The sequence below is a fragment of the Bos indicus genome, chromosome 25, assembly GCF_029378745.1.
Source record: "Bos indicus isolate NIAB-ARS_2022 breed Sahiwal x Tharparkar chromosome 25, NIAB-ARS_B.indTharparkar_mat_pri_1.0, whole genome shotgun sequence".
In the NCBI taxonomy this organism is placed as follows: Eukaryota; Metazoa; Chordata; class Mammalia; order Artiodactyla; family Bovidae; genus Bos; species Bos indicus.
In genome coordinates this window covers 21,829,701-21,856,611 of record NC_091784.1, presented here as the reverse complement: position 1 = coordinate 21,856,611, position 26,911 = coordinate 21,829,701, and the positions used below count along the sequence as shown (strand labels likewise).

General features: G+C 41.4%; 1 protein-coding gene across 1 annotated transcript in view; it reads left to right on the top strand.

Annotated features, from left to right (window-relative positions):
* The window catches only part of USP31 (ubiquitin specific peptidase 31), an 83,405-nt gene that overhangs the window by 25,890 nt on the left and 30,604 nt on the right, over nucleotides 1-26,911 (top strand). Inside the window, exons 2-7 of the mRNA XM_070779795.1 lie at nucleotides 14,074-14,211; nucleotides 15,491-15,579; nucleotides 15,669-15,761; nucleotides 16,433-16,568; nucleotides 18,845-18,989; nucleotides 24,612-24,789. Coding sequence (XP_070635896.1) covers nucleotides 14,074-14,211; nucleotides 15,491-15,579; nucleotides 15,669-15,761; nucleotides 16,433-16,568; nucleotides 18,845-18,989; nucleotides 24,612-24,789 — 779 coding nt within the window. The remainder of the gene's footprint in view (nucleotides 1-14,073; nucleotides 14,212-15,490; nucleotides 15,580-15,668; nucleotides 15,762-16,432; nucleotides 16,569-18,844; nucleotides 18,990-24,611; nucleotides 24,790-26,911) is intronic.

Here is a 26,911-nt window from a genome sequence, read left to right as displayed (position 1 = left end):
AAATTTGGAAAACTCAGCAGTGGCTACACGACTGGAAAAGGTCAATTTTCATTCCAATCCCAAAGAAAGGCAATGCCAAACAATGTTCAGACGACCACACAATTGCCCTTATTTCACACACTAACAAAGTAATGCTGAAAATTCACCAAGCTAGGATTCAACAGTATGTGAACTGAGAAATTCCAGATGTTCAAACTGGATCTAGAAAAGGCAGAGGAACCAGAGATCAAATTGCCAGCATCCATTGGATCATCGAAAAAGCAAAAGAGTTCCAGAAAAACATCTGCTTCATTGACTACGCTAAAGCTTTTGACCATGTGGATCACAACAAACTGGAAAATTCTTCAAGAGATGGGAATACAAGACCATCTTACCTGCCTCCTGAGAAATCTGTATGCAGGCCAAGAAACAACAGTTAGAACCAGACGTGGAACAGCGGACTGGTTCCAAATTGGGAAAGGAGGATGTCAAGGTTGTATATTGTTACCTTGCTTATTTAACGTATATGCAGAGTACATCTTTTGAAATGCCAGGCTGGATGAAGCACAAGCTGGAATCAAGATTGCCAGGAGAAATGTCAATAACCTCAGATATGCAGATGATACCACCCTTATGGCAGAAAGCGAAGAGGAACTAAAGGGCATCTTGATGAAACTGAAAGAGGAGAATGAAAAAGCTGGCTTAAAACTCAGCATACAAAAAATGAAGATCATGGCATCTGGTTCCATCACTTCATGGCAGTTAAATGGGGAAACAGTGGAAACAGTGAGAGACTTTATTTTCTTAGGCTCCAAAATCACTGCAGATGGTGATTGCAGCCGTGAAATTAAAAGACGCTTACTCCTTGGAAGAGAAGTTATGACCAACCTAGACAGCATATTAAAAAGCAGACACATTACCTTTTCGACCAAGGTCCATCTAGTCAAAGCTATGGTTTTTCCAGTAGTCATGTATGGATGTGAGAGTTGGACCATAAAGCTGAGCGCCAAAGAATTGATGCTTTTGAACTGTGGTGTTGGAGAAGACTCGAGGGTCCCTTGGACTGCAGGGAGATCAAACCAGTCAATCCTAAAGGAAATCAGTCCTGAATATTCTTTGGAAGGACTGATGTTGAAGCTGAAGCTCCTATACTTTGGCCACCTGATGCGAACAGCTGACTCGTTTGACAAGGCCCTGATGCTGGGAAAGACTGAAGGCAGGAGGTGAAGGGGATGACAGAGGATGAGATGGTTGGATGGCATCACCGACTGGATGGACATGAGTTTGAGCAAGTTCTGGAAGTTGGTAATGGACAGGGAAGCCTGGCGTGCTGTGGTCCATGGGGTCACAAAGAGTTGGACCCGACTGAACTGACTGAACTGAAAGTGATATTATCAACCAGATCAAGAAATGGGTTGTCACTAGCTGTCCAGAAGCTCCCTTTTTTGGCCCCTCCCAAAACCTATCCCCTCCCTCTTCCCCAAGGGTAACCACTTTCCTGGCTTCTAACATCATTGATTAGTTTTGCCTGATTTTGAATTTTACTATAAGTGAAATAAAAATATGTTTTTATTAAAGACACTTTACTGAGATATAATTTATATACTGTGTACTTGCCCATAAAGTGTAGATAGAATTCAGTGATTTTGAATATATTCACTGAGTTGTGCATCTAGCATCTCAATTTTAGGAGATTTTTATTATCCCCAAAGAAACCCCATATCGATTAGCAGTCATTGTTCATTGCCCCCAACCTCCCAGTGCCTAAATGTTCACTAATCTGGTTTTCCTATTCTGAACATTTCATAGAAATGGAATCATTCAACACATGGCCCTTATATTTGACTTCTGTCACCTAACCTGATGCTTTTCAAGGTTATGTTGTACCATGAATCGTAACTTCATTCCCTATGATGGCTGAAAAATACTCCATTATATGAATACACTATGTTCTGTTTATGACGCTTGTTGATTGACATTTAGATTGTCTCTTCTCTTTGACTATTAATGAGTAATGAGGCTGTGGTAAAGAATCCACCTGCCAGTGCAGGAGACACAAGAGACTCGAGTTCGACCCCTGGGTCAGGAAGATCCCCTGAAGTAAGAAATGGCAACGTACTGCAGTATTCTTGCCTGGAAAAGCCCATGGACAGAGGAGCCTGGTGGGCTACAGTCCATGGGGTTACAGAGAGTTGGACAAAACTGAGCGACTGAGTGCACACACACACAAATACTTAACTACAAATTTTTGTGTGGAAATATGTTTTCATTTCTCTTGGATGTATACCTGGGAATAAAATTTCAGGGTCATATGGCAACTCCAAGTTTAACTTTTTGAGCACCTACCCAACTATTTCCACAGCATCTGCACCATTTTACATTCCCACCATCCCTTGTGTAAGGGTTCCAACTTCTCTACATCCTCGTCAATATTTGTTATTGTCTGTCTTCTAGTATAGCTATCTTAGTGGGTGTGAAGTGGTATCTCATGTGGCTTTTATTTGCAGTAGGGAGTCTTTTGTGTCTGGTTTCTTTTGCCAGAATTCATTATGAGTAACCTCTCTTCTGGTAAGTGTAATATCTAAAATATTGTAGAAAACTTGGAAAATATGTAACAGTTGAAAAAGGAAAATTGAAAATGTATAAAAGTTGTTTAGCATATAACTTTTTCCCCCCTTTTTTATGTGTTTTAACGTAATTAAGATCAAACTATAATTTTGCACTGTGTGATTGTCTTCATATTGTATTATGTGAGTCATTTTTTTTAAACAACTCTTTAGATGAAGGTTCTAGTACCTATTTTTGGATTGTTTCTGGTTGCAGCAAACGTATTTTTAACATAAATTTTTGTTTTTACTTTTTTTTCAGGATATTTAGAAGTGAAATCCCTGTCAGGGATTATCTATTTTGAAGGTTCTTAAATCATGTTGTTCCTTCATTTTTGGAAGGGTTGTGCCATTAGCAGTGTAAGAATGTCTGTCATACCCCACTTTTGCAGGAAAGAAATCCTGAAGTTGATAAGTGGGAAAGAGCATTGTATTGTTTTAATTTGCATTTTTTCATTGATAGTGAAGGTCACACAGCTTCATCTGTTCTTTAAAGTGGGAGGACGCCTATATGAGAGTGACACTGAGAGAATTTAGGGAATTACCCGGTTTGAATTTCACAGACTTCTTTTGTTTGCTCTGTGTCTTCACATACTCTTTGAGTTAGCTTTCCTGTTCTACAGGTAGATGAACGAGTCCTGTACCGACTGTGCGTGCGTGCATGTGTGCTGAGTCCCTTCAGTCATGTCTGACTCTCTGCGACCCCATCCACTGTAGCCTGCCAGGCTCCTCTGTCTGTGGGATTCTCCAGGAAAGCATACTGAAGTGGGTTGCCATGCCCTCCTCCAGGGGAATCTTCTCGACCCAGGAATCAACCCTTGTCTCTGGCATCTCCTGCATTGGCAGGCGGGGACGCCTCCCTGTACTGACTAGCATTGGCTGAAATTGGGGCATGTCAGACCAGGTCTAGACTGGAAAGGTTCTAGCACTCTCCCCGGGAAAGCACAGAGCCCGAATAAGCTGGAGGCTGCCCCTGTGGTGGTTGTGTGCTGCCTGCTTCCCGAAGTGAGGTTGAAGGAACCTGCGGAGGCTGGCCAGATCTGGAGGCTACAGCCGTGTGTGGCTTCCTAGTCAGCCTGGCTTAGCTGTCAGGCGTGCACAGTGCTGGGCATGGAGGAGAGTGATATGGCAGGTCCGTGACTTGAAAGCCTCTTTAGCCAGTTAAAATTTATTTGGAGTGCTCTAGGTTTATGGCAATATGAATGTGTAATTCATAGTGAAATTTACTGGGTCTCTGCTTATGAATAACATCTCTTGATTACTAGTAATTGATGTTTTAGTTATCAAAATGCAATCAGAATATTGATTCAAAGCAAGATTATTTCCAGAATAGTTTGAATCCCTTTATAAAATTGTCTGTTTGGTGAAAAACATTTGAGATCTGATTATCATCAAATACCAACATATTCAAAACCAAGAGGACGTATACTTTGCTAGTGAACACACACACTGATTATGGAGGAAGGTTATTTGGCCTTGGAGTAGTTCAGGGCCGCGTGCCTCCCCCACTCTTGGCTTTCCCACACTGTTCCACCTCCAATTACGTGTAGGTCCCTTTGTTGTTGTTGTTCAGTCACTTAAGTCATATCCGATGCTGTGACCCCATGAACCATATGGCATACCAGGCAAGAATACTGGAGTGTTCAAGAATACTTCTCTGTTCATGGGGATTTCCAGGCAAGAATACTAGAGTGGGTTGCCAGTTCCTTCTCCAGGGGATCTTCCTGGATCAGGGATCGAACCCCTGTCTCCTGCATTGACAGGTGGATTCCTCACCACTGAGCCACTAGGGAAACCCATAGGTCTCTTTACTTCCACCCCAAAGGGGAGTGACACTCGGTTGAGAACATCACTGGCCTCTGTGAAGGTGAGCAGGGCCATGTGCTGAGTTCGTAAGCCAAGCCCCTGTTGCCTCCTTGTCTTCCCACCACTTCATCAGGAAGCTGCGGCTGCTGCTCTTTTTTTCTCTTCCTAGAGCTGAGCTTTCACCTCCCACCCCGCAAGCCCGGAGGCCTAAAAAGGCCCCTGGTGGGTGGCTGGAGGCATAAATTCTTTTTTTTCCTCTCTCTTTCCCTCATTTTTCCTTGGTCCTGGTTGCTTTTACCCCCACTGGTAAGATCCAAAGGTTGATTTTGGTTTTGGGTTTATGATTAATAAGGCAGGAAACTTTAATTTAAAACTCCCAAGATCTGTCTAGCCGAGAAAAAAATTCTTAGCATAGTGCAGCCTGACTGTCAGGGATTTGGGGCCAAAACCTCAGCTAGAAGTAAGGTCTGTGTTTGTTTTGTTGTTGGTGTGTTTTTTTTTTTTCTTGCCAGCCCTTTCTGTGAATGAGAGTTGGTTCCTTGGCCAAAATACTAGGGTGTACTAAGATCACCCTGTGTACCACTTGGTTATCGTTATCAACAAATTCATTTAGAAAATGTGGAAAGCAGTGAAATATGTAAAGGAAAAATCATTCCAAACTTGCTCCTTTATATTTACAAGGATAAAAAGCTAAAAGGTCTTTAAAAAATGTTTTTTCAGAGTTTGAAATCAAACTCATATGTAGTTTTGTATCTTCTTTCTACTTAATTTTATTATATATTTACATTTTTGTATTTTCTAAAACTTTGAAACGTTTGTAATGTTCTGCAGGAGAAATATATAGTAACTTCTTGGATATTTAGATGGCTTTTCCAGTTTCTGTTTTGAGTGCATTGATTTATTTTGGTTGTGCTGGGTCTCTGTTGCTGCGAGAGGGCTTTCTCTGGTTCTGAGCGGGCGCCCCTCTCTAGTTGCAGTGTGCAGGCTTCTCAGCTGTGGCTTCTCTTACTGTGGAGCATGGACTCAGGGCCCGTGAGCTTCCATAGCTGTCGGCACAGGGGCTCAGTAGTTGTGGCTTGCCCGGTTTAGTTGCCCATAGCGTACGGAATCTTCCCAGACCAGAGGTCAGACCTGTGTCCTCTTCACTGGCAGATGGATTCGCCTCCACTCTACCACTAGGGAAGTCCCTGTTTTGAATTTTAGCTGTTGAAGATGATTGCATTTCCCATATGATGACCTTTTAGTCACATCAGGGCTTGGGTGTTTCCTTTTTTGATTGTGTTGATAGTTAGCTAAAATTCTCCCTCTTCCTTCTTCTTCTTCTTTTTTTGTTAAGTTTTTTAAAAAGTTCTATTTTACTATAGTTGGGAAGAATCTTAGATTGTGTAGGAAAATGTCGAGGAGACTAAAAACAGGACACTTGAGTTTCTTGAGTTAGTTGATCGGATGCATAAACACATTTTGGTGACCCAAGTTGACTTTGGAGTTGGCTCGGCTTGGCCAGTTAGAGGGTCCTAGGACGGATGGAATGACGACATCAGAATCATCTCCATCAGCAGACCAGCCTGAGCGTTATAAGGTGAACGCTTCCCTTTATATTTGCTATTGACAGACAGATGCAGCTCTCCCAGGGCAGATGGTCGACTCTCGGGTTTGCTTTCTGTAGCAACCGGGGATTCTCAGGCAGGGCATATTTCTTCACATGCTGCAAGCTGATCTGCTGACATAGTCCGAATTCCTCCTTACTCCTTAAATAATAACATTTCAATTAGATAGACTGCATTTTTGTTTCTGGGCCATATTTCAGTCATAGGAAAAAAATGCTAATTAGAACAAAACAGACACTGATTAATACAGATTTATTTAAAAGCAAAGAAGCTCCCAGAAGCCTCAGGCTTGGTGCAACTGTAGGTCAGTCTCCAGCACATGTTTTGTCTGCATTGAGACTGGCGCTCAGAATGAAGAACCGTAAACCCTACATGATCCTGAGTTGTATAAGGGAAGAAACCATTCATTGGAAAAAATAATTATGGGCAAAAATGTTTCAAGGCCATTTTAATCATATGTGGGCTTCCCTGGTGGCTCAGCTAGTAAAGAATCCACTTGCAATGTGGGAGACCTGGGTTTAGTCCCTGGGTTGGGAAGATCCCCTGGAGAAGGGAAAGGTTACCCACTCCAGTACTCTGGCCTGGAGAATTCCATGGACTGTGTAGTCCACGGGGTTGCAAAGAGTTGGACAGGACTGAGCGACTTGCACTTTAATCATATGAGGTTGGAGAATAGTGATAACATTGGACAAGTTACTTTACTGAGCCCAAGGTTTTTTGTCTGTAAATAATGATGTTAATATTGTACTTAACAGCCTAGGGAATTTCTGGGGATTAATTTTTATATAAAACAGTACAAAGCCTGATACATTAAAGGCTCTCTAGTATTAACTTGTTGTTATTATTCTTTGTGTCACATACTGTATTTGCTAGGTTTCTAGGAAATAATATTGAATAAGACATCCCCAAGCAGTCTAGTGGTAGAGACAGATATGAGATTATGTATCCTGGTGTTTTGAATAAAATGCAGTAATTGATATAATGCAGTTAGGACAGAAGAGCCTCCCATAAGTTTTTAATGCTTTTGGGACTGAAAATTTAGTGTTTTTTTTAGCATGGCATGCTCTTTCTCAGTCTTGGCTTCACATTAGAAATAGAATTGTTAAATCACATTTGAAAAACAAAACTGTTGATGAACAGGCCCCACCATTATCCTATGGCTGCTGCCACTTACGGTTTTTATTTGTTAAATAAATTTTCCCAGGTGATTCTATTGTACCACCATGGGTCAAGAGCCAGTGCCTTAGGTATTTCCTTCTCTTTTTCTTTGGCATTTTCCAGGATTATACTATACCATAGGCTAATTCCTTGCTTTTTTCTTCACTTTTAAAACTTACATGATGATAGGTATTTAGAGTTTAAAGTGCTTTTGTGATTTCATGAAAGCCTCACAATGGTAAATTTAAAAAAGTATTATCATCCCCGTTTTGCAGAAAAGATAGTCAAGGCTCAGAAAAACTACACATTAAGTAAAAGTTGGGCTTAAACCCAGGTATTCAGAATCCAGTCTTTCTGTTTCTACTGCATTTCTACCAGAAATATTCAACCAGTGTTTAAATACTTGAAGGTGTTCTCTTGCTGCTGTGTTTTCTATTGATACAGCTTTATGATCTGTTGAAAAATCTTGCTCATTGTTCATCTAGCTGAACCACTTGTGGTCTATTTCTTTTATTCTGGCTCTAATGCTCTCGACCATACTTCCAGCCTTAGCTATAATTTCTTGAAATGCACTAGCCATTTCTCAGTCCTTCTATTACAACTTTTTCTTTTATAAAAGAATAATAAACCCTTTCCTAATTTTTATTTCATCAGTGAGTCCCTGCCACCACGTTGTTCTGGTATATATTAATTTAATACTGAAAACTGGTAACTATAAGTATCCCTTGCTGTCCAAATCTGTTTTCGTTTCTAAATTTGGAACTTGAAAACTTGGACATAGGGTACACCTGTGCTTGAGCTACGCTTTGTTTGGCTGTCAGTCTGGAAGGATCAAGGAGCTCTGTACCAGAATAACTCACTCTTCCTTATGGCCAAACGTGAACACGTGAACAAGTGGTATGTGGTGGTCTCTACAATTCTCCCCGAGTTGTCTTTCCATCCTAGAAGGAAACTCCTTTCCCGTCGCCTCCTTCCTCCTCTTCTCCACAGGGTCCCAGCTCCATCTTTCTGAGGAAGGAGAGGGAGCAGAGAGAGACCTTGTGGGGGTGGGAGTGGAGGGCATTCCAGGTGTAGGGACCATGGAGGCCGTCCAGTCTCTTTCAAGGGTGGTAGTTGCCCCGGCTGGCTTAGTCCTGAGGGCCTCTCTGCCTCGTTTGCGCTGTTATGTGAATAGACCTCCCCACCAAAGGTGAAGACACAAGGAGGAAGGGCTGGATGAAGGTCACAGAGAGCCCTGTTGAGTGTGGCTCTGTCCTATACCCTGGCATGGAACACTTTGTCTGTCACTGTTTTTTTAATGGGTCGTATCTGCTTTTACGGTTTTCATCAATTTGTACCAATTGCATCCCCTATGTTTTTAGTTTGTTTTTCATCAGCTTAAGTGTCCAGAAGGTCAGATATAAGAGCTGAAACTTTTATCAGGACAAGTGCTTATCGTTCTGTTCTTTCCAGCACAGCCCAGAAACCAAGTTTCAGTTTTAGATCTTTCTCTTCAAATGTAAATATATTGTCCTCCCAAGTTTTTCTGTTCTTTTCCAGAATCACTGAAAGTAAATTCTATGTTCCTTCTGGCATAGAACCAAGGAATGTGAGTGGTGATTTGGTTTGATGAGTTTTGGCAAACTACCTTTTCTCCAAAAGAGTAAGCCAACTCCTAATCGTTCATGTCAGATATTGCCACATCCATTCCCCATGGAAGGAAGTCACTAATAGCCATTGCTTTGTCATCTTTTTGGAGTCAGTTAAAGGATGTCTTAAACCAGTTACTGTCTTTTCCCTGGAGCCCAGGATTCTGCTGCTTCAGTCCTACGGCTATATGGAATGAAAGAACCTCATGTCTCATTTTTTTTTTTTTAACTCCAATTGGATAGACTTCATTCTTTTTCTTTTCTGGGCCATGCTTCCAACTCATTTTTCCCCCCCTTTAAGGGAGAAAAAACATTCTCTGTAGTTCTAGACCTTAAGGTTTTATTTGAAGGGTGAAGAAAATTTTTAAGAGGTTTGAAGGCCCTAAAAATGTGTTTTGACTTTTACTCATTGTTTAGTAACTAGATGTTAGGGATCTTCTAGAATGAAAAATAGGAGTGATGGTTAGATTTATTTATAGTGGTACATAAATATTTAAAGCAGCAGTTTCCAGTTTAATGTTTTTACAAATCAGCCTCATACCCAGATTCTGCAAAGTAGACACAGATGTGTAAGGTTAATTTTAAGAAGGTTCATACTCTGTCATAGAAGTGGCAAATTTATGTGATTTCTCAGATGGTAGAAATATTTACAGATGACATATTCTAGTGATAATCAACTTTTAAAAAACCTGCAAAACTAGAGAAGGATTAATTTTATGACATCAAATAAACTAAGACTTAATTAGGAAAAAAAATGATAAAAGACAAACCAAAACAGTGTCAGATGAGGCCCCAAAGAAAAACCAAATCACTTGCTGGTATTCTAGGGGCAGAGTTTGGGTGAAGATGTGAGATGCCAGGGTCTCTCTGCTGGTGCAGCTCAACTGCTTCATTGTGTGACCAGCAGTCAGCTTCAGTGAGTTCCCCGAGATAGCCAGCGGTGTGGGGCAGAGCCGTGCTGGAGCCCAGGCTCCTTGACCCCTATTGTGTTTCTTCTTCTGTAACACACATCAAAGGATGGTTACTAGATTATTCTGTGTTTTGGTTTGTCTGGGGAAGAAGTGAAATGGTCCCAGCAGTCCCTTGGGTCTCTGCAGTGGGAAGAAGTCACCACTGTGAAGGGGGAAAGGAGCCTTTATGTTGTGTTTGTTCAGTGAGGTTTCCTGTAAAATCCCCTTTAATTTGAGATGCAGTGATTTAGGATGGGCTTGGCCCTAGAGCAGTTTTGGCTGTAGTTAGAAAGGGCTGTTGCTTGTCGAGTCGTGCCCAACAAGAATCTTGCTGAGCAGCTTCAGCACGGCACCTTTTACGCAGCGATTGGAGAAGTGCTGGATGAGTCGAAGTGATAATGGCAGGAAGCGTAAATCAAGTTTCATGCAATCTTGATAAAGAATTGAATGTTGTCCCCACCCTGAATTTGATGGACACTGTGCATAAAATATCTGTTTTGACACATAGAGAAGTGTTTTATTCCGCTAATTTGTCTCTTAGGACGCATATGCTGGGAACTACCCCTCCTCTACTTTGGAAGTAAATAAAGGAGAGGGTCTTGAGCAGAAGCTGGTTATGCTGCCAGCATTTTGTGTGCCTCATCTATATGCCAGGAGGCTTGTCTTTATCCCTGCTGAACCTAAAAGTTCCTCTTGGCAGTTGGCCTCTGCTTCCTCCACAAAACAAAAACAACGTTCCGTGCCGCCCTGTCTATAACGTCTCTGAATCCGTAACTACCCTTGCCTCCTCTGCTGTCTCTCCCCACTCCTGTTTAAGGCAATTCCTCTGCCTCTTTTCTGAGTCCTTCCTTCTCCCCTTCCTGGAGAATCCTTGCTTCAAGTATGTCCTTTCTGTTAGCTTCTTCCCTCAGCACTTAAGTCCCTCCATCCCGTAAGTGCCCCCTTGGAGAACTAGAGCAGCTTTCTTCCTTCCTTTTATAATGAAGCTTCTTGGATACGAAGAGTGGTATTCTTGATACTGTTCAGTTGCCTTACCTTTTCTTCTCCTTGACCCTCTCTGATCTGTGTCACTGAAATGGAGCAGGAATCAGTCTCTCAATTTGCTGTTCTGAAGTGTCCCCCTCTGTGTTTGTCGTACTTGGCTTTCCTTCGGTGGTTTGAGTCGTTTCCATCTCCTTTAGGGTTTCTTCTCCCTCAGCTTGTGTGGTGCCACTCTCTTCTGGCTGCTCCCTCTGATCATCTTCTTGGGCTTCTTTTCTGGGACTTGTCTGTTCTATAATATTTGGTCCCAGCTGCCCACCTTTTCTCATTAAATGTTCCCTGGGTTATTTCTTCCATGCTCATAGGATAGGATGTCTTCCCTGTGGCTCAGATGGTAAAGAACATGCCTGCAACATGGGAGACCCAGGTTTGATCCCTGAGTCGGGAAGATCCCCCTGGAGAAGGGAATAACAACCCACTCCGGTATTCTTGCCTGGAGAATCCCATGGCCAGAGGAGCCTGGAGGGCTACAGTCCATGGGGTTGCAAAGAGTCGGACACGACTGAGTGACTGACACTTTCACGGGATAAGTGTACGTGCTCTGATTGAACTTACCAGCTCAGATCTTTTCCCTGAGCACCAGACCTCTCCTCATTGGGGATCCTGTGAGTCCCTCAGACTTAACCTGTTCAAAGTGCCGCAGTCCCCCGTCTCTTCCTCTGTTCCCAGTTTCTTTATCCACTGAAGTCAGAAGCGAAGAACCTGGTGTCGTCCGGGTTTCCTCTGCGTATCACCCAGTATAGTGCCATCACTCGTGGGTTTCTCTTCCCGCCTGAGCCAGCTGCAGGCTCACCTGCTGCTGCTGCTGCTGATTCCTTTTCTTTCTTTCTTCTTTAACTGATTCATGTTTCTTTGCTAGGAGGTCTCTTTCTTCTGTGGATCACATTCTTCCACTGTCCATCACAATGACTCTAGTTTTGATTCTGCTAAATGAGAAAATAATTATGGCCACAAGCCAAACCATTTCAAAATGGAGTAAGATGTGAAGTATATGAAATGCTACGGGGGGATTGAGGAAAATGAAGACTGAGAAAGAAAGAATTAGATTCGGTGACTGGGTGGTGTCAGACCTCTGGGTGAGTTCTGTAGTGCAGTGATGTCTTTACCCACACCCACTCCCCCTTTTTTATACCTGCTTCTGAGGTGGTGTCCGCATGGTATCCTTCAGGTCACACAAATTCTTGTTTGTTACCAGGGTCCTTCCTCTTCCTTGTTCACTTTATTCAGTTAGTGAGCTTTGCCCATGACACCTCCATATTCTCTTCATTTGTGTCCCTTTAAATTTTTTCCTCCTTAAATTCGAATTTTATAAATCATCTTTTTGTTCCTCACGTTGAATTTGATCATCAGTTTGTGATGGTTCTTCTTCCTAATTAAAGATTTATCCCTTTTCATCTGTTATCATTATCTTAATTAGAAAATACAATGGACAGTTGTTCTTTGACTTACTTTGTCATTCTTCAACTTTTAACACTGTTGATCACTCTCTCCTTAGCTGTCTGCTCTTGACTCTTGGGACTTCATTATCTTGATTTTCTTGCCACATCTTTGATGGCCTTTTCTTGGTCATCTTTAAGGACCTCCTAAATAGAGCAGTCCTCTGGATTCTGTTCTCTGGCGGATGGATCTCTCATGATCTTGTCTGGACAGTGTCAGTCATATTCATGATTTCAAGGACCACTCATCCCTTCACCCTGAAATCCTTGTCCTGAGCACAGACTCTTTCATTGAGTGCAAGACCTGTTTTTTTCAGTTGCTTACCAGGTATGTCCATTTGGAGGTTCCAGATAACTTCAGATATAGTGGATTCTAATCCACTATACACATACACACATATACACTAAACACATCACTCTCTTTTCCAGACTTATTCCTTTTTTTTTTTTTTTTTAATCTTGTCATGATGAAGGGAACCAGCAGTGGCCCATCATCCAGATAAAGACACGTGAATGACTCTAATGCCTCCTTCCTCATTTTGCACATTCGTTAGGTCACGTGCTTGTGTGTGCCAAGTCACTTCAGTCGTGTCCATCTCTTTGTGACCCTACGGACTGTAGCTGTCCAGGCTCCTCTCTCCATGGGATTCTCCAGGCAAGAATACTGGAGTGGGTTGCTGTGCTGTCCTCCAGGGGATCTTCCTGACCCAGGGATCAAAGCCCACGACTCCTGTGTCTCCTGCATTGGCAGGCGGGTTCTTTACCACTTGCACCACCTGGGAAACCCTCATTAGGTCACAAGTCTTATCAATTCTGCTGCCCCAGTTTTGAAATCTCTCTCCAATTTGCCCTCACAAACTTAGCTTAGACCCGTATTCTCGTCTCGTCGCTTCATTTGTCTTCTGACTGTGCTTCCTTTGTGCAGTTGTCTCCCCTTCTTTCTCCCTGCTTTCAAATCCATTACTGATAGCTCACATTTGAGTGCTTGCTATATGTCACTTATTTGTGAAATGTTTTGTATGTATTCACACTTAACCATCACACTAAACATTTATTATCCTTTTTACTTTGGAGCAAAGTAGGCCCGGCCTCACCAATAGTGAGCGGCAGGACAGAGATTGAATTCAGGCTATATGCTTCAGAGCCCGTGATCTTAATTTTACTTCACTGCTTTACCTGCAGCCTTTCACTGGCTACTCCTTTGCAAAGACTAGAATCTTTGGAAGCAGGTCACTGTCATGGTCCATATTCAAGGTGGTAGGGGTGGGTTGTGGGGGTTAAGGTCCAGCTCCTGGAGGAGAGATTCTTGACACATTATTTAGAATTCTTCTTTAAGGGAGATTTGTCTCTTCCTACTTATTTACTCAGTCATTTACCTTATGTGGACTTATTTTATACTTTGGCTTATCATCCAACACTGTAATACTTTTACCAATTCTCATTTTTTCTTTTACTTTTTAAAAAATTGAAGTTATAATTGGCATATAACATATTAGTTGCAAGTTAACAATGATTTGGTATTTGTAACAGTTCTTATATTTAAGATGTTCAGGTTTTAACCATGTTTTTTTTTTTCTATTAGTGAATTAGAAGTGAATTTTTTTTCTATTAAAAGTCTTAGCATGCTGTTTTGATGGTTTCCTTTAGATCCATGTTCCTAAAAGTAGGATTGTTGGGTCGGTGCATTTAAAAGTTTTTGGTGCACAGGTGGGGCTTTTATGAGTGTCTGGTTTCATATTTACTGTCTTTACAGGAAGTACTCACTAACACCCTTGAGATCTTGCATTCCTCTTTGGGATTATGGATGCTTTATCTTTAAAGCCAGAAACTCACTATTCATTCTGATTTATCTACCCGTGTAGAGTATTGTGTCAAAGAATGCACTGCAGTATCGGGGAAATTCCCAGCACGATGCCCAGGAGTTTCTCCTGTGGCTTTTGGACCGAGTTCACGAAGACCTCAATCACGCTGTGAAGCAGAGTGGCCAGCCTCCTCTGAAGGTAAGGGCACGCCCCCGGGGCAGTCAGGGAGTGCTGAGCTGAATGGAGGAAGGAGTGAGTGCAAATTCTTCCAAACCTCTTCTGAGTAGTTGTAGCAGTTTGTATTTAGTTAATACTGTGAAATTGACTGAGTTTCGTGGATACTTAGAGGTTGTCTCCCCCTGCGCCGCCGCCGCCACCACCACCGCTGCTGGCAGTTGTCAGGAACGAGAGTCACTGTCTCCAAGGAGCTTACATTCACGAGAGGGGACACATGTGCCTGTATACCTTTAGACTGACATTAAACTCAGTAAACTGTCTTTAAACTGTCTTTAAAGCAAAAATTTGCCTTCTATTCCAGTGAGACATAGTCTGTAGATCACTGGAATGTGATCTCCACACAATCAAAGAGGAAATGTATGGATGTCTCTGCTGTTAGGATTAGATTTGAGTGTCGGAACTGAACCCTTAGAATCTTCTTACTGAAAATCAGTGATTCATTATCAGTTTTTTTTTTAATGTAGTCTTAATATGACAGACAAAATGGTTTATGTAATGGAAATAAAGTGAAAGTGTTGTTCTCCTCTCATAGCTTTAAAAAACTTTTGATAATTCTATTCTGTACCTCAAATTTTAAATTTCTAGTTTTGGTGAGCTGTCAGATTATTCTGATTCAAGGTCCTTTGTCCCTGAACATTCTGTACTGTCGTATGACTGTGCGCTTGTGGCTGCCTCTCCCTCCAGACAGAGACGCACCCAAGATCAGGCGCTGTGTCTTACCTCTCTTTGTATCCTTATGCCTTTTGCAGCGCTCTCTGCACGTGGTACCTGATGCTCAGTAACTAACTGTGGTGGCGGGGAGGGGGATGAAAAGCTTAGGTAAAATGTGAGTAGAATGATTAGGCCTAAGTAGGCAGCAGAGCTAATAGGTGCTAGAGAGCAAATTCCCTTTAGGCAGGAATTGGTACTTTTGAATGGTTGAGATTATTCCCTGGATGAGGTTGGAGGGAGCCTGTTGAGCGCTGGAGGAGGATTGCAGCGCTCGGGGGGAAGGACTGCCCAAGGGCCTGGATGGTGTGGCGAGACGGACAAGTGCTGTGTCTGGGAGAGCCTTGTGAGGCCATGAGTCCATGTGACCCACGTCCTGGCAGCTGTGTTCTGGTTCCTTGAGCAGATGCCTTTCCCTGAAACATCTGGATCTGATGCAGATCTGGTAAAGGAGGTCTGGGACATTTGTGACATCATCAGTCAAGACCTGGGGCTTCTAGTCTGTGAAGTTGTACTTTATTTTTTTTTTTAGCCACCATCAGAGACTGATATGATGCATGAGGGACCATCTTTTCCTGTCTGTAGCACTTTTGTACAAGAACTTTTTCAAGCCCAATACAGGTATGAGCAAATTAAATTTCCCTTATGTTGTCTGCTTATATAGTTCGAGGTGATCTTAATGGGAGTGTCTTACATTCTTACTTTTGAAGATCTTCTTTGACGTGTCCTCATTGTCAGAAGCAGAGCAACACTTTTGATCCTTTCCTCTGCATTTCTTTGCCAATTCCTCTACCCCACACAAGGTAAGAACAGAGTTAATCAAATTAAAACTGTGTTCCTATATGTTCCTTTTCTTCCGTAGCCGCCTCTATTGGGGCTTCTTATGTATTTAGACAAGTAATAGCATTAGTGATAAATTGAATACAGGCATTATTAAGGCCTTGCAGAAATTTATAAATGCCAGTCTGAGCCAGTAGGGTCGACAGGTACACGGGACAGGCAAGTCTTTTTGGTTGGTCTGGTTGTACTCTGTTCAGCTGGTCGTCCACCTATAGTATGGGAGCTGGAGAAGGTTGTCGAGTGCCTCCTAGAGCCTCTAGAGACCTTGCGTTACACTTTTAAATTAGCTGTTTTATTTGAACTGTTCCTCAAAATTTCTAGGAGTTAGGCTGTTTTAAAGAAACCGCAAAGCACAGGACCAAGTATTGGTACGCTGTATGGTTGTTTTATAAATACTGCCCTTTCCAAAGCATTCTTTGGTGCTCTCACAGGAGTCTGTGGGCACACGTCCATCTCCTCCACCATTGTGAGCCAGTTCTCTCGAGTTATTGATTATCGCTGGATAGTTCTGCATAGGTCCAGCTGAAGGTGTGGGTTTGCTTTAGTGTTGTTGATTTTATGTCAAAGTTGTTTTGCTCGTTCATTTTAGTTGAAGTAAGCGACTAATAAGAAGATCTGACTTTGATCTGCACAGGCCTCTCTATGTCACCGTAGTGTATCAGGGGAAATGCTCTCACTGCATGCGGGTTGGCGTGGCCGTGCCTCTGTCTGGGACTGTCGCCAGACTTCGGGAAGCAGTGTCCGTGGAAACAAAGATCCCCACTGATCAGGTAATAAGCTTGCTAAGGCCGATGACACACGAGCCACAAAAATGTTGCTTTCTCTTCTTCTGGAACTTTTTTTTTTAACAGTCCTCAGTCAAACATGATTGGATAGAAATTTAAAACTATGTTGCTTCTACTGTTAAAGGAAAGATAAAAACATCAAGATCCAAAGGAGAAAAATACACACAAAAACTTTTAATTCTTCATTTAATTGTGTATATATATATTTAAAAGGAAAAGCTGTGACTTTACACCAAGACCTTCTTTCAGCTTTGTTTATAGAGTATAATTAATTAAACCACCACCACCTTAAATCATTCTGTGGATGCTCATGTGGGCCACAGGAAGAGCATCCTGTGGTATTTGAAGGTCAGAGAGGCTTAGAAAACCCAGCCAGTTGTTCTTGAAAATTCCTTCCCATTATGGTGAAAAGAATGAGCCTATTGCTAGTACTGTACGTACAGGGGTCAGTGTGGTTTATTTTCTGATTAGAGTGTTTTACCTTGTTTAGATAAGAGAAAGGAAAGTTGTAACCCCCTCCAACCCCCCACCTTTCTTTTTTGAGTGAATATTTGATACACAGTTGTATTGACCCAGAATAATTTGGCCTGTTTGTGACTTGACATACTTTTACATACCTCTTTTACTCAATTCACTGTTAAGAGTTTTATTGGGGTAAAAAATTCCCTATTTAATATTTACCAAGGAAAGATGATTCAGTGGCTGAATGGCTTTTCGCTAGATAACTTCTGAATGCTGCTATGTAATCATGTAAATAATGAAGGTGTTTTGTATTTTGGCCTCCTGTGACCTCATCTGGGAAGTATTGCAGTAAAACAGATACCACCAGCAGTGTTGCCCTGATGCAGCAAGTATTTCATATTTTCATAGGCCAAGTCCTCGAAGATTGATAAAATGTTCGTGATTTTCCTTACTTTGAAATGCTCGTTCATTCTTTCTTTTTGTTGTAAATTCAAGATGAGGGGAGAGAGAGAGAGGGAGGCTTCGGTGTGTGTCTGAGGCTAATCTGGTTGTATCTTTAAAGCCTCCAGTGCTGTCTAGCTCTTTTTGCATTGTTTAAGTGGGTGATATAATTACAGATTTGTTTTGACCTCAGCTTGCTGGAGAAAGTGAAGTGTACTTGCGTGTTCACCTGCAGGAAGACAGTGTGTTCATTAAAATCGTTAGAAGAAAAATGCGAGAGGACTGTTTTTCCTGGATTGTGGACTATGCCACCAAGCCCTTTTCACCTCACTGACTCCTAGTATATTTGTGATAGTAGAGGGGGCCTTAGGAGCCCAGTCCAACCTCCTCATCTGAAGGAGGCCCAGAGAAACCATGTGACTTGTTCAGGGTCACGGGGCTGGTTGGTGGCAGGCCGGAACTGAAACCTCTTGAGGCCTGGCCCAGTACTTTTTCACTGGACGGGGCTGCTGAGCATGTCATGAGGTCTCTACGTGTCTCCATTGTCTTTTTCCCCATCTTTTATTTTTCTTTTTTTATGAAGTAGTCAGCCATTTCAGAAGCTTAATAAAAGTTAGTAAAAGTGAAAGTACCTTGTATTAGGATCTTAGAACTAAGGCTTATTAACTTTAATACTGTGTTGTATATTCATTTATATTTTGTCTTGTGCATATACTTTATTTACTATTTTATGAAAATGGAACCGTGTACTCATACTTTTCTTTTCTGACTTTCACTATTTACTTAGGAGATCTTTCCATGTTAGTGCAAATATATGTAGCTTATTCTTTGAAAGAACTTTATAATTCCAGTAGAACTATAGTATAGTTAACTAGTTCCTTTTGTTGGGCATTTGAGTCGATTTACTTTTTTTTCCAATACAAATCTCCATGGTTATTTGACATTTTTTAATCTGAAAAGAAGAAAATTTAATGGTAGAAAATCTCAGAATCAGATGTAGACTCTTATTGCTATGAGGCTGGATAGTTGTATAACCTTAGGCAAGTCACTCCATCTCTCTTTAGTTTCTTCTCCCTGTGAAACAAGGGCTTTAGACTTTGTAAGCGCTGACTCTCTTCACCAAAGCTGGATTTAGTGCCCCAGCACTCTGAAATCAGTTTGTTGTTATAAAACCACAGAGGATATTGTGCTTCCAAGATTCTCTTATTAAAGGCAGATCGCCCGGGCGTGATGAGATGTTTCCAAGCCCTCAACTCCCCTGCAGGCCTGCTGATCTGGAGAAGTTCACAGCTGGATTAGGAGATCAATTCTTACTGACTTTCCAGTTACCCAACTATTTGCATTTTTCCCGTTTTTAGATTGTGTTAACAGAAATGTACTATGATGGGTTCCATCGTTCCTTTTGTGACACAGACGACCTGGAAACAGTCCATGAAAGTGACTGCATTTTTGCCTTTGAGACTCCAGAAATATTTAGGCCTGAAGGAATTCTCAGTCAAAGAGGTAAATGAGCATCTGTTTCCATAATACCACCTGGGTTTGCAGGTTTAACAACTGTCTACTCTTTTAGCTTATTGTATGATGGTATAATTTTTTGAAATTGTGGTGAAATACACTTAACATATCTTTTTATGATGGTATCCATTTTAGGTTACATATTTCCCTGGAAGAAGGTAATTCTTGAAAAGAACTTTGTTCCTGGCCTTAGGTTCTTCAGCTCCTAGGGCTTCTGTTCTTTTTACTCTACTCCAGTGGTTGTCAAGGCATCAGTGTCACCTGGGAACTGATGAGAAATGTAAATTCTTAGGTGCCCCTCCAGACCTACTGAGTGACAGACGCTGGGGGCAGAGCCCGGCAGTCAGTTAACAGGTGATTCTGGTGCAGGTGAGAGTTGGAGAGCTGCTGCTCTACCCAGTCTTACCAGTTTTTTGCACTGGTGATTTTTAGAACTAAACTCTCCTCTAGCCCCTACTTATCTTCTGGTTGCGTACCCTAACTTTCAGCGGCCCACTGGAATCTCTGCTTGGAGCCCACGGCCATCTCACACTGAGCATTTCTTTCTTGCTCCTCTTGGGTTTTTTCTGTGGAGTATCACTGTCCTCCTTCTCACCCAAGCTTGGCCCAAGCACTTTTCTCTTGGATTTTGACTTAAATTCATAACTGATCAAATACTCTGTAGTTTTCCTGTTCATTCTACTGCTGCTGACACAGTGTAGACCAGTCTCAACTGGGCTTTTCTAGAAATTTCTTTACCCCTGGGCTTTCTCCTGTTCAATTATTTCTTCACAGTGCTACCAGGCTTATTCTTACATAGAGTTCTGATCATGTTACATGCTTATTGATGTCCCAGTGGTTCCCCTTTGTCTGCAGTTAAATCTAAATACCTTGGAAGAATGCCTGGTCCCTTTTGTCTGCATTTAAATCTAAATATCTTGGATGAATGCTTTGCTTTTTTTCTAGCCTCTCTACTATTAGGTTGGTGCAACAGTAACCACAGTTTTTGCATTGTTGAAACTGGCCATTTGATAAATTGGAATACATTCTAAATAAATGTGGTGGTTACTTTATACATCATTTTAATATGTGTTTCTTGCTTTGTGTTTTTTTGTTTGCTGTTTATTTTATATTTATTTTAGACTATGGAAAGCATGTTAGACAAAAAGCAAATTTGAGCAATTTTCTTATTTGAGGTCAAAATGGGTTGTAAAGCAGCAGAGACAATTTGCAACACCAACAGCACATTTGGCCCAGGAACTGCTAACAAATGAATAGTGCAGTAGTGGTTCAAGGTGTTTCGCAAAGAGGATGAGAGCCTAGAAGATGAGCCTGGTGGTCAGCCATCGGAAGTTGACAGTGACGATTGAGAGCCATCATCAAAGCTGATCTTCTTACGACTACATGAGAAGTTGCTGAAGAACTCAGTGTTGACCATTCTATGGTCATTGAGCATATGAAGCAAATTGGAAAGGTGAAAAAGTGCAATAAGTGGGTACCTCATGAGCTGCCTGGAAATCAAAAACATCGTTTTGAAGTATTGTCTTCTCTTATTCTACACAGCAATAACGAGCCATTTCTTGATCAGATTGTGACTTACGACGAAAAGTGGATTGTAAATGACAGCTGGTGACGACCAGCCAGCTCAGTGGTTGGACTGAGAAGAAGCTCCAAAGCACTTCCCAAGGCCAAACTTGCTCCAAAAAAAGGTCATGGTCACTGTGTGGTGGTCTGCTGCCCATCTGAGCCACTTGAGCTTTTTGAATCCCGGCGAAACCAGTACATCTGAGAAGTATGCCCAGCAGTTGATGAAAGCTACAATCCCTGCAGCCAGTATTGGTCAACAGAAAGGGCCCAGTTCTTCTCCACAGCAACAACTGACCACACTTTGCACAACCAACGCTTCAAAAGTTGAACGAATTGGTCTACAAACTTTTGCCTCATCCACCACATTCACTTGACCTCTCGCCAACCAGCTACCACTCGACAAGCATCTCAACAGCTGTTTGCAGGGAAAATGCTTCCACAACCAACAGGATGCGGAAAATGCTTTCCAAGAGTTTTTATGCTACAAGAATAAACAAACTTATTTCTTGTTGGCAAAATGTGTTGATTATAATGGTTCCTATTTTGACTAATAAAGATATGTTGAGCCTAGTTATAATGATTTAAAATTCATGCTGCTGTTGGCTGCTGCTGCTAAGTCACTTCAGTCATGTCCAACTCTGTGCGACCCCATAGACGGCAGCCCACCAGGCCCACTGGAGTGGGTTGCCATTTCCTCCTCCAGTGCATGAAAGTGAAAAGTGAAAGTGAAGTCGCTCAGTCATGCCCGACTCTTAGCGACCCCATGGACTGTAGCCTACCAGGCTCCTCCGTCCATGGGATCTGCCAGGCAAGAGTGCTGGAGTGGGTTGCCATTGCCTTCTCGCAAATTCATGCTACAAACCCTTAATTATGTTTGCACCAACCTAATATATTCCATCTTCTTTCCATGTACCCTATCCAGATTTACTCTTTATTTCTTGAACATGCCACATGCTTTTATACTTTCCCTCCTGTTTGCTCTGCTGAAAATTCATTTCTGCAGCTCTCATTAACACCTTCTCTGTCTCCCCTAAGCACACATTCCGATCTCCTCATCCCACTCGTCCTAAGCAGCCACTATTCTGCTTTCTGTCTCTGTAGATTTTTTTAGTCTAGATGTTCATATGAGTGGAATCATGTAATACGTGGCCTTTTGTGACTTGTCTCTTTCACTTAGCATAATGTTTCCAGGTTCATCCATTATAGCATATATCAGTCCTTCAGTTCTTTTTATGACTGAATATTATTCTGTTATGTGTATATACCACATTTCCTCGATCCATTCGTCTGTCGATGGGCATTTGAATTTCCACCTTTTGTCTTTTATGAAGTAGTGCTGCTGTGACCGTTCGTGTACAAGTATTTGTTTGAATACCTATTTTCAGTTTTTTTTGGGGGGGGTATATACCTAGAAGTGTAAATGCGGGGTCATATGATAATTCTGTGTTTAACTTTCTGAGAAATTGCCAGACGGTTTTTAATAGAAACTGCATCATTTTTTCCTTCCACCAGCAGTATATGAAGGTTACAGTTTCTCCACATTCTTACCAATAGTTGTTATTTTAGCCATCCTGGTGAGTGTGAGGTGATACGTCATTGTGATTTTTTATTTGCATTTTCCTAATGATAAATGATGTTGGTCATCTTTTCATGCAGCGTTAGGCCATTTCTTCTTTAGAGAAATGTCTATTCAAGACCTTTCCCTCCTTTAAACTTGGCTTGCTTACCTTTTTGTTTTTGAGTTATGTGTTCTTTATGTTTGCTGGGTACTAGACCCTTGTCAGATACATGATGCAGATATTTCCTCCCATTCTGTGGGTTATCTTTTCACTTCCTTGATACTATCTTTTGAGGCATAAAAGTCCTTAATTTTGATGAAGTCTAGTTTTTCTTTTCCTTCTTTTGCTGCTTTTGCTTTTGATGTCGTTTCCAAGAATCCAACACTAAAGCCAAGACCATGAAGATTTATCTGTTTTCTTCTAAGAAAGTTTTAGCTCTTAGATTTACGTCTTAGATTCTTTTGAAGTTAATCTTTGTGTGTGGTGTGAAGTGCCATTCTTTTGCGTGTGAATGTTCAGTAGCTCCGGTACCATTTGTTGCAGAGATTTTTCTTTGCTGTTGAGCCGCCTTGGCGCCCCTGTTGGCGATTCTCTTGTTCCTCTTTTCTTTCAGCTCTGCTTCCACAGGTCTCTGGGGCCTTTAGTCTCTGAACCTGTGGTGATTCTGTATTGTGGGTTGCTCAGCTTTCCCCACTGCCAGCTTAGGATCCAGTTTTCTCTCTTTATTTTCAGGCATATGCTTTTTTTTTTTTTTTAATTGTTTTCTAATTTTAATTGCATTATAGTAAAATGCTGAAAGCCTGTCCTCACTTCCCCAACCCCAGATTGGCTGACTGACTCCTGCTCTTCCGTGTTCCAGTGTGGCTTCTGCTAATCTCTGACACTAGCGTGTTGTGTGGAAATGCTGGTTTCTTCTCTGTCCTTCCTACCACACTGTGAAATTCTTTGTAGCTGGGACTGTATTTTGCTTCATCTTTCTGTACCGAGAAAGATGAGTATAATTCCTAATACATGGTCAGAGCCTATCCCCAAATCCCCCTTCATCTCCCAGTTGCTTAGGGTTAACACTGTTTCTATTTATAAGTGAATTTGGTGAGGTCCATGGTTATATAAGTGCCTTTGTTGGAAGAGTATAGCACTTAGTGAATTTGGTAAGCTTCTGCTCTTTACAAAGGCCTCATCAGTATTTCGTTGATGCCTGCGAGGCTATTCTTTTCCCCATTTTACAGGGGAGGGAGCTGAGACGTAGAGAGGTAAGGTCAGGGGCCCAGGTCACACAGCTGGTAATGGTGGGCCTAGACTTTGAATGTGGAGCTTGATTTTTCAGCAGCTGAGTGTTTCCTCTCATCTCATTAGGAATCCTGATCACTTTTAGCAGAATAGGTCTTCCCAACCTTACCTCTGCTAAGAACCTAGGAAATGAGCCCATTAATTGTCTCAAATTCAGTATTTTCTCATACCAAAGTTTAAAATGGTTATGAAGTGAAACCTGCTGCTCTTTTGTGATTTCTTTATGGTATTTAAGCTTAAAAGGTTTTCTTTCCTCTACTAGCTTGGTGAAGATTCAATTCTTCCTTATTTCTAGTTTCTATGTTCTCTAATTAATTTGGAATTTATTTTGGTATTAACTAGATTCAACAAATGCATAGTTAATACCAAAATAAATTTGTTGAATGCTTACTGCTGGGTATTTAGCTTATTGCTGGAGTTTTGCCATGAATACCTTTGTGTAAAGCAGCTTTTATTTTATTCTCCTTCTGGTAATACTGTTATTTCTTTGGTGTGGTGGCAGTGGAGGGCTTCTTTTCTCCAGTTGGTGTATCATTTCCTTAGGCTATCCTTCCAGAGGATTAAGGAAATGAGCAGTTATTGAGCTAAGTGTAAGACCTTGGCTAGATGCTAAATTCCTTAGCACCTCTGATTGACAGATAGCTCTGCCTTGTGGCATGTTCGAAGACCTGGATTTTGAAGACCTGCACAGGCCAGCACTGTGCCTGTCAAACATATATTTTTGTTCACTTTATTGTAGGTCAATCCAGTCTAGTTGATTAAAGTTCTATAATGGCTGTGAGCCTTAGACGCCTGGGTCTAAATCAAAGAAAAGGAACTACCTTTGGAATATTGAAGATTGTTCCACATATACTTGTCTTTATTAAAAAAAATTTGGTTGCTGGTTGTATGGACTCATTTTAAGTCTGTCCTGGAGGGTCATCCTGCAGACTTGCCATTCTAAAACCAATATTCACTGGAGTGAATCATTTTAATTTTCAGTTTTTAAGGTAGGTAAGGCTAGTTTAAATGATATAATGGATGCCAAGAATTTTTTTAAGGGCTGGATGAGTAATCTCAAAGTCAATCATTTGTTCCTCATTCAGTTGCAGTGTAAATAACATAATGACAACTTAACTTCTCTGATGCGTAAATTTTTTATAATGAAATAATAAAGACATTTGAAGAGATAAAGTAAGTTTTCATTTTATTTTAGGAATTCACTTAAACAACAACCTAAACCACTTGAAGTTTGGCTTGGATCACTGTAGACTGTCTTCTACACAAGCCGCAGCAAAGCAGGGGAAAGCGGACTTGCCCCCCTCAAGAGCAGGAAGCGACAAGATCGTTCTGTTAGTCTGTAACCGAGCCTGCACGGGGCAGCAAGGGAAAAGGTGACAAGCAACTTACTTTCCAATGAGTATTGAGACTTTAAAAGCCTAACATTTTCAAATATTTTATAAAGTAGGGATTAAAAAATCCTTACTCTTAAGTACTTAATTTTTGATTCTGATATTTTAGGAAGAGCATGTGTATAAGTTGAACTGATCTGAGGGGTTGACACGGGGAGAATATAAAATTAGGATGATAAGATCTGAGTTAGGATGGCTTTCAAGCTCACATAGTTTTCAGGGGCACATTTCTTATCTGTATTTTCAGCTCAAGATCCTCCTGGAGCTCTAGACTTCTAGACCTGTATCCAGCTACTTTCTTTACAGCTTAAAAAAAAATCTTAACCAAGCTGCTTGGATGGCATGTGCACCTCAGTCTTGTGTTCCAAGCTGAACTCATTGTCTTTGCCTATAAACCTGACCCCTCCCATCATTTCCTGTCTCGGCAAATGGCACCACTATTCATTCAGCTGTATTTAGTCAGACATTTGGAAGTTAGAAATCTCTGTTAAATCTGTTTCCCTCTCTAAGGATTTATGGGAGTTTTAGACTTGTCTTTTTAAAGTAACTTTATCACACTAGTAATGTAACTTGAGTAATAACAACATATGGATGTGTTTCAGGGAGGAAGGATACAGTGTTTCTAATATTAGAGTAGCATTTATATTAACCTTTTAAAATGTTGCTTTGAAATAAGTTTCTTATTTAAGAATGGAAAATAACATAAATGCAAAATGTGTTGATTTGTATATTTATGATGTTCATTAGCGAGTGTTTGTTGTGTGTTGGGCACTATTCTAAACACTAGGGGTACAGCAGGATCTGTGTTCTCTTGGTGCTTGCAACCTAGTTAGGACAGAGCCACTAAAGACAAGTAAGCATTTAATTTCAGACAGTCACTGTTACTTTGAAGATATTAAAACATGCTGGTATGATAGAATGCACTGGTGGGGGTCTGGCTGCTGCTGCTAAGTCGCTTCAGTCGTGTCCGACTCTGTGCGACCCCATAGACGGCAGCCCACCAGGCTCCCCCGTCCCTGGGATTCTCCAGGCAATAATACTGGAGTGGGCTGCCATTTCCTTCTCCAATGCATGAAAGTGAAAAGTGAAAGTGAAGTCACTCAGTCGTGTCCGACTCTTAGCCACCCCATGGACTGCAGCCCACCAGGCTCCTCCGTCCATGGGATTTTCCAGGCAAGAGTACTGGAGTGGGGTGCCATCTGGCAAAACTACATTAATGAGGAAAGTGAGGGAGGGCCTCCCTGAGGAGGCGGTAGCTGGGCCAAGCCAAGTGAGAAGTTGTGAGCTATGTGAGCCTCTGGGGAAAGGATCGCATGAAGAGGGGACATTGAGTACAAAGGTGCTGAGATTATGGCTGAGTAATATTCCATTGTATGCATATACTACATCTTTATCCAGTCCATGGACATTTAAATTGCTTCCATTCTTGGCTATTGCAGATGTGCTGCAATGAATATTGGGGTGCATGCATCTTTTTGGATTAGGGTTTTCTCCAGGTATTACTGGCTGAAAGGGAAGGGGAGGAATAAATTGGGAGATTGGGATTGACATACACATACAACTATCAATATGTTTATAAAATAGATAGCTAATAAGGACCTACTGTGTAACACAGAGTTCTACTCAATACTCTAGCCTATGTGGGAAAAGGATTCAAAACCGAGTGGATATATGCATATGTAAAACTGACTCATTTTGCTGTACACCTGAAACACAACATTGTTAATTAACTATACTGGAATAAAAATTTTTTTGAAAAGATGCTGAGATTAGGAGGAGCTTGGCATGTTTAAGGACAGAAGGAAAGGCAGCTCATCAGATTTATATAAAATAAAGGACTTATGGAATCCCTTTCATGATGCTGGTCTCTTAAAAGTAGAGACATCGTCATATGAACAATATGGCTGCCGATTTACACATCATGCTTATAATGTATTTCACATCACAGTTGTTTTTAGGCAGGTAGGCTTACTGTTGAGTACTACTGTGAATAAACTGGTACTTGTTAGGAGCAGGTTTCTCAGTGACATTAGCACCTCTGCTTTGGCCTAAGTCAGGGTCAGTCTGTGTATTCATTTGTTCATTCATTCATTCAGCATCTACT